Below are 15,532 nucleotides of genomic sequence, written 5' to 3'. Positions count from 1 at the left end.
ACGTCTATTACAATCGATTTTACCAGTGTATCAGTCTCTGTGTACAATGTTCTTCTGGCTCTGCTCCTTTCATTCTGCATCAGTTCCTGGAGGTTGTTCCAGTTCACATGGAATTCCTCCAGTTTATTATTCCTTTGAGCACAATAGTATTCCATCACCAACATATACCACAATTTGTTCAGCCATTCCCCAATTGACAGGCATACCTTTGTTTTCCAGTTTTTTGCAACCACAGAGTGCGGCTATAAATATTTTTGTACAAGTATTTTTATCTATAATTTCTTTGGGGTACAAACCCAGCAATGGTATGGCTGGATCAAAGGGTAGGCAATCTTTTAGCACTCTTTGAGCATAGTTCCAAATTGCCATTCAGAATGCACCAGCAATGCATTAATATCCCAATTTTGCCACATGCTGGCACAAATGGGAAGGGGAGAAGAATTATTAGACACTGTTGCTGATCTAGCCAAGAGGTTGAACATTTATATAAAGAGTTCTTTTTTAAAAAAATAAAACCCTTACCTTCCATCTTACAATCAATACTGTATATTGGTTCTAAGATAGAAGAGTGGTAAGGGCTAGGCAATGGGGGTTGTGACTTGCCCAGGGTCACATAGCTAGGAAGTTTCTGAGTCCAGATTTGAACCCAGGACCTCCCTTCTCTGGGTATTACCCTCAATCCACTGAGCCACCCAGCTGCCCCAAAGAGCCCTCATTTTAAATGACTTTGCTTCACAGGGCCTTGGGGCCAGAAGAGAACTCTGAGGTCATCTAGTTGATCCCAGCCCTGGGCAAGAATCCCTACTCTATTACCACCAAATGATCCCCCAGACAGTCTCCTATGTGAGAGAATTCTAATTGTGAGGGGCTTAGATTGGCCTCCTTGGGCCTTCTGCCTCTGCTCTCAGATCTGCTGCCTAGAGTCAGGGCAAACTACATATAAACCTTCTTCCATACCCCAGCCCTTAAGTAGTTGAAGACACCCATCCTGACTAACCCTCCTTAAATCTTCTGACTCCAGGCTCAAATTGCCAAGTTCCTTCACCTCCTCATTCCATGGCCTGATCTCTAGGCCTCTGGACCTCAAGACTGTCAACACTTGTCCTAAAACACCCAGAACTGAACATGGTGTCCCAGCACAGGTCTGATCAGGGTGGAGGACTACAGCGGGATTTGGGCCTGCTGCCCTCCTCTGAGGTGCTCCCAATGCAGCCTGACGTGGCATGGCCTTCTTTGGCACCCATGTTTCTTTGATGACTCACGCAGACCTTTAGCTTTACCAAACCTCAGATCTTTGCCATCCCTGCTCTTAGCCAACGATGCCTTCTCCATGGTGTATGTGTGAAGTTGATTTTTTTGGACTTTAGGACTTTCCTTGATTAAACTTCATCTTAGTAGATTGGGGCTTAGTGTATTTAGGACCCCAGAATTCCCATCTAACATGCTGGCGAACCATCCTACCTACCTGATCCTCCAAGTGAGGCTAACTTGTAAATGAGAGGAAGGTTCCCAGGCAGGGCCCAGCATTTACCTGGGGCAATAAGATTTGGCAGCTATCTCTGGACTCCCTCTCAAAATCCTTCTATTAATTTCTTTTTCTCTTTGGCCTTGGAAGAAGCCATTTTCCTTGCGGAGCAGGGAGGCTTCCCTTTTTTCATCATTACATCTGATGAAGTCTGTGGATCCCTTCTCCAAATCAGGTTGGGTTGGTTTTTAATTGATAATTGAAGGAAGTGCTCAATTTCAATAAGAACCTCGTGAAAATAAAGGTATATATTCTTTCCATGCATGTTCATAGACCTCCCAGAACTCTATGTTCTGTGGATCTCAGGTTAGAATTTCTGCCTGAAATGGATGTGATGAGAACAAAATCTCCAGCTGCTTCTAAAGTGCAATGTGATGATTCAGGATGAACCCAAGAGACAAGAGCCAAACCCCCAGGTGATGGCTGCCCAGGCAGGGGCTCTTCTGGCTTGTCAGGACCTGCCTGGGCTTCCCTCTGTCTCCAACTAGTCAGAGTCACCCTCATGTTAAGTTGAGGTGCCATGGGAGGATTGAAGTGGGGAAACAAAAGCCACATGAGAACCTCAACTGCTCAGTCTGGCAACTGGAACAGCCACGGCCTAAATGATGAATCCAGAGATACCAAAGGGCACAATTTCTGGGATCCTCGTTCATCACTTCCCTCCTTTGCGGGTCAGCCTTCACCAGCTTCCTCTCTCCTTACCTCATATCTCTCATGAAAGATCCACCAGAAGCAATCCAAGACGATAGCTTTGGAGTATGGAGAAGTGAAGAATTTAGCCATTTCTAAAGGTGCACAGAAGGCCTGAGGGAATAAAAGCCAGAGTGGTGGTTGTGGTTAAATACTGCCATGTTACTGTTATTGTTATTATACACTGTCCATGACAGTTATTGTTGAGGTTGTCATTAATGGTAATATCATATATTGCCCATAACACTGTTATCATTGTAGTTGTTATTTTTATCATATACTGCCCATGACTGTGGTTATTATTATTATTGTTGTTATTGCTATCATTCTAGCCTGCCCATAACATTGACATTGGCCAACCTGGCCTGGTCAGAGGAGGGGTCATTTCCTTTTTGTTCTCCCAGATGAACTTTACAATAATTTTTTCTAATTCAATAAAGAAGTTTTTTGGTAGTTTGATAGGTATGGCGCTAAATAGGTAAATTAATTTGGGTAGGATTGTCATTTTTATTATGTTAGCTCGTCCTACCCATGAGCAATCAATGTTTTTCCAATTGTTTAGATCTAGTTTTGTTTGAAAAGTGTTTTGTAGTTGTGTTCATATAATTCCTGTGTTTATCTTGGCAGACAGATTTCTAAATATTTTATATTGTCTGGAGTGATTTTTAAATGGAGTTTCTCTTTCTAAGCTGCCAAGTTTTGCTGGAAATATATAGAAATGCTGATGATTTATGTGGGTTTATTTTGTACCCTGTAACTTTACTAAAGTTAATTATTTCCACTAGCCTTTTAGTTGATTTTCTGGAGTTCTCTAAGTAGACCATCATATCATCTGCAAAGTGATAGTTTAGCCTCCTCGTTGCCTACTTTAATCCCTTCAATTTCTTTTTCTTCTCTAGTGTTTCTAGTACCATGTTAAATAATAGGCGTGATAATGGGCATCCTTGTTTCACACCTGATCTTATTTGGAAGGCTTCTAACTTGTCCCCATTGCAGATGATGCTTGCTGATGGTTTTTAATATATACTGTTTATTATTCTGAGGAATGACCCTTCTATTCCTAAACTTTCTAGTGTTTTCAGTAGGAATGGGTGTTGTATTTTGTCAAAGGCTTTTTCTACATCTATTGAGATAATCATGTGATTTTTGTTGGTTTGCTTGTTGATATGGTCAATTATGTGGCTGGTTTTCCTAATTTTAAACTATCCTTGCATTCCTGGTATAAATCCCACCTGATCACAATGAATAACCCTCGTGATCATTTGCTGGAGTCTTTTTGCTAGTGTTCTGTTTAAGATTTTTGCATCTATGTTCATTAAGGAGATTGGTCTGCAGTTTTCTTTCTCCGTTTTTGGTCTGCCTGGCTTTGGAATGAGTACCGTATTTGTGTCATAAAAGGAATTTGGTAAAACTCCTTCTTTGCTTATTTTGTCAAATAATTTGTATAGTATTGGGATTAGTTGTTCTTTAAATGTTTGATAGAATTCACTTGTGAATCCATCTGGCCCTGGGGATCTTTTCTTAGGAAGTTCCTTGATGGCTTGTTCAATTTCTTTTTCTGATATGGGATTATTTATGTATTCTATTTCCTCTTTTGTTAATCTGGGCAATTTATATTTTTGTAAATATTCACTCATTTCACCTAGATTTTCGTATTTATTGCCATATAATTGAGCAAATTAGTTCTTAATAATTGCCTTAAGTTCCTCTTCATTAGAGGTGAGATTTCCCCTTTCATTTTTGAGACTGTTAATTTGATGGAGGGGTCATTTCCTCACAGCCTAAACTGGAAGTGTGGTTTTCTGGGGTAAAGGTGGTGTCTGGGGGCTGGGGATAGAGGAGAGAGATAAGAGAGCTGGTGACATCTTAAGAGTAGCAAAAGGCTTTGAGCCTAGTATCAGGAGTCCATCAGGCTTGTCACTACTGAGCTGTGCTACTTGGGGAAGTGCCATAAAGAATTCATCTATAAAATGAAGAGGGTTTCTCCTCACAGTCTACAAAGTAGAAAAGATGTTAAGTCATGAGAAGAGGCAGTGCCAAAGAGACTGTGGGAAAACAAGAACAAGAGGAACTGCAGGTGGAGTTGGGAAGGCTTCTGATGGTTCTGGACATCAATCAGGAATGATGACGTACACAAAGCCACTCAACTGTCTATACCTATTAAAGCCATGATCCCACAGACCAAAACAAGGGTCCAATACATACTGAAAAATTCATGGCAACATTTTTTGTGGGAGCAAAGAACTGGAGACAAAGTAAGTACACAATGATTTGGGGATGGCTAAACAACAAACTGGTGTATAAATATAATGGAATATTTCTATGTATCAGGAAATGAAGAATAAGAGGAAGGGCTATATGAACTGATTCAGTCAGAATAATAATGATAATGGTAGCTAGCGCTCAGATACCTTTTATATACAACGACCACAACAATGCAAGGGAGAAGCTCCCTCAAAGGAGATGAATGACTGCCCCCATAAAAACCAATGACTGTGCGGGGCAGATAAGCTCTACCTCAAGCTTCTCAGGAGAGGGAGGGAGGGAGTGATTAGGGCAGAAAGCTATCGATGTTAGATGCAGGGTTTTTGCACAGTTCTTTTCTTCCATTTTTTGATGACTCCAACCCCTGGGTACAGGCTCTCCTCCAAGCTAACTGTCTTAGTCCCCTCACCATCAAGACTCCTTTGCTCAATCTGGGAGTCCAATTTGGGGGTAGAGACAAAAGCTATTTCCAGAAATTATTGTGACATTAAAGAATAAAGATATCACTAAAATTTATCTGAACACATGTAGAAATTGAAGAGGTGAAATGAGATTGTTTCCATTACTCTAAATCCTAGGATTCTAAATCGCCTCCCTTCTGGACTTTCCTATGAGAAAATGATGGGGTTGGATGAGATGCTCTCCTGTTTCTATCTACCCAATAGGTGACAGATTCCTCCTAGGAATCCCATGAATCAGCAGAGGAAGGATTTCCTCGTTGATGGTAGCCTGATGGTTTCATTAGCTGAGGCTGCTGCTGACATCCCATACTGACAATCAGAAAATAGTCTGGACCATCAAGAGGTCAATATTTGCCTCAGGTCACAGAGACTATGTGTCAGACTGGGAAGCTGAGCCCAGCAGGCTTTCTCTCCTGGCCAGACTGCTCCTACAGTGGAGACACTAAGGTTTGGAGAAGGGGCTTATGGTCAGTAGGGTCAATAAAGGTTGATTATGGAGCTGGGTCCCAAACTCCTGTCCTCCAAGGCCATACTGTAGAGCCCATGCTCATAGAGGGCTGACACACAGACTCAAGATTAGAGCTTTTCTCACCTTTCTTTTGTTCATCCTCCTCTTTCTCACTGTCTCTGCCCACTTGTAGGGCAGATCTAACCCATTATTCCTTTTCTTTCACTTGAGCCCAGAAAGGAACCCTCTTTGCTGCCCACAGGGTCCCAGGGCTTTGGAGATAATCAAATCCAACCACACCAGAGAATGAATCCCTTTGTCAACATCCCTTACCAGTGGGCTACCAGCCTCTTTATTAAAAGACCTCCATGATGGGAAAGTCATTCCTGCCAAGTAGCACCCCCTTCTCAGGGAGAGCTAACAGCAAGCCTTACTTGACATTGTGTCTCCATCTGTGTCTCTCCACAGCTTCTCCCACCCAGTAAGCCTTACTTTCTCCGGCCCTGTGAGGCCAAAGAAAACAGGCCTGACTCCACTTCCAGATAACATCCCTGCACATCCTTAAGGAGTTTCAAAATCACAGGAGTGGGAATGAAGCTGAGAGAGGATCTAGTCTTGGCCATCAGAGGGAACTGAAGCCTTGACAGGTGAAGTAACTTGCCCAGGGTCACCAGGGAGGAAGGACTTGATGACTCTGACCCCTGGGCACTGCCATTCCTTTAGGTTAAATGCCCTAGTCTCCTTGGTCTGGGTTCTATCGAAGTCCACAGATCTCCAGAGAGGGAACCTGGACTGCAAAGCACAAGACCTATGACCTCCTACAAACTTCATTCCTCACACAGCTGCCCCCCAACTAAAGGATCTTGGGCCTCCCTCTCTGACACACCGAGTTCCACTGAAGCAGTAACCTGTCTTGGATAGCAGGAACTCCACAGAACTGGTTCAGGCACCAGAGGAAGAGTATCTAGGAGTAGGATGGGGGTGGGGGGGTCTGCTTAGTGCGGATTAGAAGGAGCTTTTGGTGTGATGAGATTTCCCCAGTGTTGCCTAGGAGCTCTCCCACTAGCCAAGGCCCAGACTCCCAACCTGAAGAGGAATGGGGACTCTTCTACCAGAGGCTCTGAGGTCAAGCACCTGTTCTGTAGCCTTTTAGAGCTGGGAGGGAGATCGTGATCCTTTGGGCCCCATTTTACAGCTATGTAAACTAAGACCCAAGAGGTTAAGAACTTGCCCAAGGACACCAAGCAAATCATGCAGCCTTAGGACTCTTAACAGTTCACACTTTGAATCAGGGTTAATGCTGACTGTGAAACTCTTCTTCCTTCTCTCTGTCCCTTCCTAATACCGCCTGTGGAAAACCCCAATGGACCTTTGGGAGATTTCTGTTCTCCCAGAATTCTCCTCCTCCACTCCCTGGCTGGTCTGATTCTCCTTCCCCAGGAGCTTGCTATTCTGGAACAGATGGTCCTCCCTAAGGAAATGAGGGGCACTGAGCTCCATGGCTTGGGACCAGTCAGCATCTCAGAGAGGGCAGGAAGGAGAGACAGTGATGTGGCCCTTCTTCTCTCCTCCCCTTGGCTTAGATACTTTCTGGGGGGCAGTCCATTATGATGGACACAGGAGGAAGCTATTTTCTGAATAAGAGGGTCTGAAGAATTTCCCAAAGAATCCCTGGTTCTCAGAGCTGGAAGGAACCTCTGGGGCCATGTGTGCTTAAATGGGGGGTAAGGGGGGGTTGCCCTCACCTTATCCCCCAAATGCTATAAGGGATATCATTCAAATATAATAGTGGAGGAAGGTTACATACCAAAAGTGAGTGGTAACAGGCAAACATTAGGGTGTTACCTGATACTCATGAAATACTAAAAGGTCTTTTTTTTTTTAACCCTTAACTTCTGTGTATTGGCTCCTTGGTGGAAGAGTGGTAAGGGTGGGCAATGGGGGTCAAGTGACTTGCCCAGGGTCACACAGCTAGGAAGTGTCTGAGGCTGGATTTGAACCCTGGACCTCCCGTCTCTAGGCCTGACTCTCAATCCACTGAGCTACCCAGCTACCCCCTAAAAGGTCTTGAAAAGAAGGTCTCTGGCATGCCACAAGCCTAGGGATGGGAGGTCCTGGGTTCAAATTTGGCCTCAGACACTTCCTAGCTATGTGACCCTGAGCAAATCTTAACCCACTGCCTAGCCCTTACTACTCTTCCGCCCTGGAACCAATACACAGTATTGATTCTAAGATAGAAGGGAAGGGTTTAAATTTAAAAAGAGAGAGAGAGATAAGGAACTCAGGCAATAACCCTGTTGGATGACCTTATGAGTTCAAGACCTTTAGAGAGAGTACCTAGCCATAGCCTGGAAGTGTGTGGTCATGAGGAGGGCTGGCGGGGCTGTGATCTGCCCTAATGGAGGGAGGTCTCCTCTGTGAAGGTCCTCCAACCATGGAAGCCAGGAAGTCTCTGAGCAGTATCCTAGCCCCATTCCTGGGTTTCGAGGAACACAGAAGACAATGGACAGGCAGCATTTTGGGCAGCTGACAGCTGTCTTCCTGAGGTCTCTGGGCCCCATGTGCCTCATCTGTGCCTCCTCCAATTACCTTGCCAGTGATGTTGCTTTCCTGAGCCCGGATAACATTGCCCACCATCTCACTGTAGTTCACCCCGTTTGGCAGCTCACTGGGCTTCTCTTCATTGAAGTCTGGAGCATGGAATAGCTCAGCCAGCCCATCCTTCTGGGCTCTCTGGAGAGGACCAAGAAGGCACGAGTCATCATATAAATGTGGGGTCAGTCTGAGAACTCTGAGTCTGCTAAACCTTCATCCTGGGTAAGTCCTCCCTTCCCCCTCTTCCACAGCATCCCCAACAAGCGGTGATCCAGCCATGGCCTGAAAGCCTCATGGGAAGGGGGAGCTACTGTTTCAACCCCTCAAGCTGAAGTCTGACTTTCTGCACCTTATACTCACAACCAACACTTTTACCCTTTGGCCTCCGTGGAAACAAGTGTGCTTCCTCATCGACGCATCAGCTTTAAAATGCTTTAGGGGACCGGCATGAATTAGCAATGAAAAATATCACAAAGGCCATATATACTGTGACTTGGTTGGTTTTATGCCAGGAAGGCAGCACTGATTCAATGTTAGGAAAACTAGAAGCACAAGTAACCACATTATCAATAACAAAAAGCATATAATTATATCAAATGTAGAAGAGGGCAGCCCAGTGGCTCAGGTATGACTGGAGACAGGAGGGCCTGGGTTCAAATTTGGCCTCAGACATTTCCTAGCTGTGTGTCCCTGGACAAGTCACTTAACCCCCATTGCCTAGCCCTTACTATTCTTCTGCCTTGGAGCCAATACACAGTATTAATTGTAAGGTAGAAGGAAAGAATTTAAAGACACAGAGAGATAAACAGAGACAGACAGATAGAGAGACAGAGAGAGTGCCCAGGCAATAATTCTTTTGGATGAGCTCATGAGTCCAAGATATCTAGAAACAGTACTTAGCCATAGCCTGGGAGTGTATGGTCATGAAGAGGCCTGGAGGGGCTGTGATCTGCATCAATGGAGGGAGCACCCTCCATTGTTCAGACATTTTCAGTTATGTTCAATTCTTCCTGGACCTCATTTGGAATTTTCTCAACAAAGATACTGGAGTAGTTTGCCATTTCCTCCTCCAGCTCATTTTACAGATAGGGGAACTAAGACAAACAGGGTTAAGTGACTTGCCTAGGGTCACATAGCCAATAAGTGTCTGAGGCCAATTTTAATTCAGGAAATGAGTCTTCCTAACTCCAGGCCTGGCACTCTGTCCACTGTGCCACCTAGCTGCCTAAAATACATATTACACATATTTGATAAGCCATTCTCAGATCTGTGTGCCCCAGCACCTTGTGAAGCAGGTCCTATGGGCATTTATTATTCCCATTTTACACAAGAGAAAACACCATCCTGCTATTTAGAGGCCACTTGCAACCATTTATTCACCCAATACCCTACTTCAGAGATCTTCATCCTCTCCTACCTGGACTCCCCATTGGGATATTCTAATCTCTTTTTCCAAGATATCTTCCAAACAGCTGCCAATATCAACTTCCCAGGACTTATTAACCATGCCATTGCCCAGGCTCAAAGGCTCTCTGGGATCCTGGATTCTTTAAAATGCAAATTCTTCAGGCTAGCATTTCAAATGGTCTAGAACCCAGCTCCTATCTATCTACCTTTGCAGACATAGTACATCTTATTTTCCTTCATTTATCTTTTTTTTTAAGAGGATAGAGAAAAAGGAGCTCCTGGCCAGTCCAGCTCTGATGGGAAGATGGATATCCTCTAGGAAGCCCAAGGTCATTTTCTTTCCAAAGGGAGATCTCTTGAAAGGGAAATCATGGGTTCTGGGGCAGGGCCTTGATGTGCATCTGTGGCCTGCAAGTGCAGAGGCCTGGGATCAGAGCTGCCCATACTAGTGCCCTTCTAGTTCTTCCCCAGGATGCTGCTCAGCTGCCCCAATCCCCAACCCAGTCAGCTCCAACCTTCCTATTTTCCCTCTGCCTTTATTTGTGCCTGGGTGGCTGCAGAATTTAATGCTATTACTGGCTCCATAGTTCAGCAAGATTAGAAGTTAAATAAGCCTTTGTGGGCTGGTGACAGAATTTGACTGCTAATTATAACATTGTTTCTATGGGAAAATGCATTCTGACTCACAAACCAACCTCTGGAGTACAACCCTGTTTGCCAGGTGGAGACAGACAGACTTCATTAATACCTGCATTGAGGTGAGGTATGCCCATAATAGGAATGTTGTGAATACTTTGGTAGCTGGCCTCCATTCCAGCCTCTCCTCTGCCCCTAAGGGGACCTGGGCCTTTCTATCCAACCTTCTGTCAAACACTCCCCAAAGCCCCTTCAAGCTCTAACCTTGTGCCTCACACTTCCCCTTCCAGAGGCCCTCACATGAATCTAATCTAGGAGTAAAGCTCTCCTCTGATGCAAAATCACAGCATGGTGGGGACCCTGAAGTCTTGAGCATCCTACCCCCAGGGGGAAAGGCCTGAGGAGGCAACAACTGTCCCATCATGGGCAAAGGGGACAACCCTTAAAGATCCATCCCCAACCCAGAAACTTCTCTCTGCCACAGGACTCCTGGAAATGCCCTACCATGGCAAGAGGGGGCTGGGACATGTACAGCTTGGTTTCTGTTTGAAATCAGACTGGTTTTTAATCACTTCAGGGGAGTCCCAGGATGAAATTCTCTCTACCTCCTTTGCTACAATCTAAGAGTCTTAGAGAGGAGGCCCCTGGGGACACTGAGAGGTTAAAGCACTCTTTCCACATCACACATGTTGCCAGGACATATCAGAGGCAGGTCTGGAATGCAGGGCTTCCTGCCTCCAAAGCCCAAGAGCCATGCCCTGCTGCCTCTCCAAATACTGAAAGCCCCAGGCCCTAGTCTGTTGTGGTAGCAACAGGGCTGGGGGCCAGGTCTCCGTCTTATTGGGCTGAAACAGCAGGGTACACAGAGGAGGCTGCCCGGCAGCCTGATGAGCTTCACACATGAACCTTCTGTGTCCAAGCCCAGAACACAACCATGGCAGTCCTTACAAGAAACCACCCATTGTATCCCATTTGTTATAGCCATTCTGATTTATCAGTTCTTTCAACCCTGGGGGCCAAGGCCCCAGAATGCTCACAGGCCCCAGAAATGAAACTGAATTTACCCCCCAAGGAAATCAGGGAGCAATCACCCAAGCTCAGACCGCTTACCTTTTTTGGACCAGGATGTGGACCACTTATAGTTGATGGAGTTGACTGTGGGACTAACTTGCGCGTCTTCTTCTTGGTTTTGCTGGCCTTCTCTACAAAGGACAAGGGGAGGAGGGGTGATACTAGACGTGGAGGGGTCTTTTCATTGACAGGAACCATTTTGGAGGGTGTTTTCCATAAATCTCACCAAAGTACACCAGAGAGGATACAGACATTTATAGAGACCTCTTTCCTTCACTGACCTTAACTGATAACACTGGGTGGTCATTGTTCATTCAGTCATTCAACATTTATTAGGTACCTACCACATTCCAGGCACTGGATTACGTGCTAGAGACTTAAAGATGAAACAGCCTTGATCCCAAGTAGTTTGCATGGTGGGGCAGGGGAAGGGGGAAAGGGAGAGGAGGGGAATACACGTACGGAAAAGTGAATTTTAAATATGTGTAAGCATATATAGATATATACATACATATATGCATAGAGAAAGGAAGGGGGAATCAGAGGAGGGAAAGGAGGGAAAGGGGAAGAGGGGAGACAGACAGAGACACAGAGAAAGAGAAAGAGAAAAAGAAACAAAGAAAAGGGAGATTAAGAGATAGAGAGAGAGAGAAAGAGAGAGAGAGACAGAGAGAGAGAGAGAGTGAGAGAGAGAGAGAGAGAAAGAGAGAGAGAGAGTGAGAGAGAGAGAGAAAGAGAGAGAGAAAGAGAGAAAGAGAGAGAGAGAATGTGGTTATATTCTCCAGTGTTCCTATCCAGGATTCCTTTAGCAGAAATCTCTTTAGTTTACAAGCTGCTGGGGTTTGGAGAAAAGGGAAAGTTCAGATAAGGCCCCTCCTGCCTCAATCAAGGTGAGTGGGGTATAGCATGTCCTGCTCTGTGAGGCCTGGTGGATGAGGGGAGCCCAAAAGCACTACAGGCCAAGATAACCATAGGGGGGACTTGTGCCAGTCACCTCCACTGGAGTCCAGGCTCTACCATTTGGGAGTTGCATGATCTCAAGGAAATCACTTAGTCTTTCAGGGCCTCAGCTTCCCCATGTGTCCATTTTAACTATAGAAGTATCTAACTCCACAAGATAGGTTTTGAAAGGAGTGACAGGTAGGGCATAGGAAGTGGCCTGAGAGAAACCAAGCGAGGTCCCAGGATTGCAAGCTGGAAGGGGTCTGTTTTTCTCCCTTCCTTCATAGTACAGAGACTCAGAGGGTTCAAGTGGGGAAATGCCTGGAGAAGCTTTGAGCTGAAGGAGAGGTGCAGTGATCCCCTCCTTCTGATCATCTCTACAGAGAGCCTGGGGGATTTGCCCTGAGGTCCCCACTCCAAATGAGCAGCAAAGCCAAGAAGAGGCCTTGCCTCATCCTCAGCTGCCCCACAACTCATTACCCCCAGGATCAGGCTGTTAAAAGGATTTTTGCCTTTCTCTTCCAGGATGCGCTGCTGCTCTCTCTCTTTTTTCTCTGCCTCCAGTTGTTCTATGCCCTTCGGAAACAAACACAAAATACACTGAAGGTCAATCTCTCCCCTCCCAAAAGGTGTGTTCCCAGCCAGCTGGCCCACTCCAGAGTCATGCACTGCACTGCTGCTACTCCCCGCTTTGGGGCCAGGGGGCCTCTAGAGGAAACAGCCCTGCATCTTGCCCCCAGAGAGTGGGGGCTGGACCAAAAGCTCCCCTCAGCATGTGTTGGTATGCCTGGATCCTATCTTGTCTTCCTATGGCAACTGGGGTTCTGCTTCAGTTCACTCCTCTGAACAGCAGCAGGGTAGTAAGAGGAAAGCAGGACATGGGATTGGGAGAACTGGATTTGCTTCCCAAATCTGAAGCTCAGCATTTAGGTGACCCTAGGCAAGTTATACTAATACATTGTTGGTGGTGCTGTTAAGTGGTACAAGCATTTTGGAAAGCAAATAAAGTGACTAGAATGTCCACACCCATTGAACCAGATTCCATTGCTGGGCTTATACCTCAAGGAAGGAAGCTATCAATAAGAAACTAGACCCAATCTCCTCCAAACTATTTATAGCAGCACTTTTTGTGACAAGTAAGAATTGGAAATGAAGCAGATGCCTATCAATTGGGGAATGGACAAACAAATCTTGGAACATGAATATTGATGTGTGTGATGAACAAGGAGAAGCCTGGAAAGATCTATGTGAACTGAGGTAGAGTGAAGTAAACAGAGCCAAGAAAACAAGATACACAATGCAAACAGAAAGAATGACACCCCCCCAAAATCAAAGGTAAATATAACAAAATTACAAAGACCAAGTGGGCCTCAGTGAAGAGATGAGAAGATACTCTCTACCTACCCCCTCCTAGGAAGGAAGTGGGGTGGTCTACTGGTGTTACACATTGCACATGTTTTCAAGCATTTTTCAATGTATTAATCAAGTTGGGAAAGAGGGAGGAAGGGAGAAAAAGAGAAGGAAGGGAAGAAAGGCAGAAGGGAAGGAAGGAGGGAGGAAGGAAGGATGGATTAAGTAGTAACATGTACCAGCACTAAATGCTTTCCAAATAACTCATTTGACCCTCATACCCGCTATGGGAGGAAGGAGCATTTATGCAAGAGGGAGAGGAGTAATGGCCTGGAAAGAGACCAAGTGTCCCTTTGCCAATTGCTCCATGGCAAGGCTAGTAATTAAATGTAGGTCTTCTGCCTTGCAAGCAAGCATGCTTTCCCATGACCCCACATTGCCCTGAAATCAGGAGTGCCTCAGAGAAGAGGAAGGGCAGCCAGAGGAGGGCCTGGACACAAGATAGGCTAAGGTTATTGTGTACTTTTGTTTTCACTTGGATGTGACTGTGGTTCCTCCTTTCTTACTGATCTCTGGCCTTACCTGGGGAGGGCCCTGCCCCTGGCTCCTAAAGGGTATGCCCAAGGAGCATGAGTCATGGCACCTCCAAGGAGGAGTCCATAATGAACAATGTCACATTTGGCAAGGTCCAGCTAACTAAGTTGGGAGGAGCTAATTTCAAGCTTTGCCATCCTGTAAGGATGTGTTCAAGCTACAGTGACTCATGAAACTGTCTACCAAGATGTTCAGGGCATTAGGTAGTGAACCTGGGTCTGCCACTAGACCAGTGTCCATAGTGTCCTGAGGTACAGGTTGGGTTCAGATGGTTCAGAGTTGGCTGCATTTTCAGAAATCATCTAGTCTGAGCCCTCTCCTTTATAGATGAGGAAATAGAGGCCTAAGGAGATAACAGACCTTCCCAAGGTCACTCGAATGACCAGCAGTGGGTCAGGGATTTGGCAGCTGCCCTGCCTGCTTTCTGGGGATGACTTCTTGGCTTTCTCTCAGGGAATCTCCCATAGCCCAATACCCCCACTGTATTCTGGGTCTCACTGTAGCTCCAAGCGTGTGCTGCCAAGTCTGATTCCTCCTTGGTCCAACCCTAGCCCCTTTTCTCCCTTACAGCCAGGTCACAATTGAGTTTAGCAAAAATTTAATCACAAGGGAAGAGGCAAGTTTACAATCCAAAACAAATGAAGACAAAAAATCAGAGTGCCCAATAGAACCACAGGACTTGGCCAACATCAAGTTTTTGAGTGAAATGTATGTAGTTTGGTCCCAAGATCTCTTTCAAGACTCCTTCCAAGACCCATTCCCTCCTGGGGAGAGTCAATGGATGACACCAATTAAAGTGCCATTATCCAATGAAGGGCCATGCCAATGTGGGGGAGGGTAAGAATTACTCTTGTCTATTATTGATAGTTAAAAATTCCTCCCTTCGCTCAACTATTCCCTCTTTTTTCTTCTAGCACGGAAGTTTCCCTAGAGAACTAGACAGTCATGGAGATGACCATCATTTTTTGGAATGCCAAGTTTGGCCTGTTGATGGCCTGTATGTCTATGATCTAAGGTCTGGCCTGGCATGTATCTTCAGATTGAGCGACTCAGAAAGACCTCCTCAGGGGAAACGAAAAGGCTGGGGACTAAACCATTGGTCAGCAGGAACTCCAAGGAGAAGAAACTCTCTCTACCAATACAGGTTGGCACCTTTTCTGCAATTTTTAATATCAGAGGTTGCCTAGAGCACTCCGGTGCCCAGGGTTACCTAGCCTACATGTGTCAGAGGCAGGATTCGAGCCCAAGTCTTCCTGTTTCAGAAGCCAGATCTCTCTTTGTCCACAATGATGCCTTGCTGCTTGGAAGAAGGGGGATGGAGTTGGTATCAGTGGAGGCAGTGCCTAAAGGGATGCCCAGAAGAACTGAAGTGCTGACTCCCCCCAGCCCCAGCCACAAAAGCCCAGAAGTCTCTTTGGGCCCCATTCTTACCAGTAAATGGCTTTGGATGCCGGTCGTCTGGAATTTCATTTTCAGGTCGATTTGGGCGATCTTTCTGTTCACCTTGTCTAAGGAGCCCACAAGACACACTGGAAGACATGGCTGTTA

General features: G+C 45.7%; 1 protein-coding gene across 1 annotated transcript in view; it reads right to left on the bottom strand.

Annotated features, from left to right (window-relative positions):
* FAM227A (family with sequence similarity 227 member A) overlaps nucleotides 1-15,532 on the bottom strand; it is a 30,857-nt gene that overhangs the window by 14,096 nt on the left and 1,229 nt on the right. The window contains exons 2-6 of the mRNA XM_044679633.1: nucleotides 15,416-15,513; nucleotides 12,553-12,616; nucleotides 11,138-11,229; nucleotides 7,979-8,122; nucleotides 2,228-2,329 (exon numbers count right to left, since the gene is read on the bottom strand). Coding sequence (XP_044535568.1) covers nucleotides 2,228-2,329; nucleotides 7,979-8,122; nucleotides 11,138-11,229; nucleotides 12,553-12,616; nucleotides 15,416-15,513 — 500 coding nt within the window. The remainder of the gene's footprint in view (nucleotides 1-2,227; nucleotides 2,330-7,978; nucleotides 8,123-11,137; nucleotides 11,230-12,552; nucleotides 12,617-15,415; nucleotides 15,514-15,532) is intronic.

The sequence above is a fragment of the Gracilinanus agilis genome, chromosome 5, assembly GCF_016433145.1.
Source record: "Gracilinanus agilis isolate LMUSP501 chromosome 5, AgileGrace, whole genome shotgun sequence".
NCBI classification, from domain to species: Eukaryota; Metazoa; Chordata; class Mammalia; order Didelphimorphia; family Didelphidae; genus Gracilinanus; species Gracilinanus agilis.
This window is presented reverse-complemented; position numbering and strand designations above follow the sequence as displayed.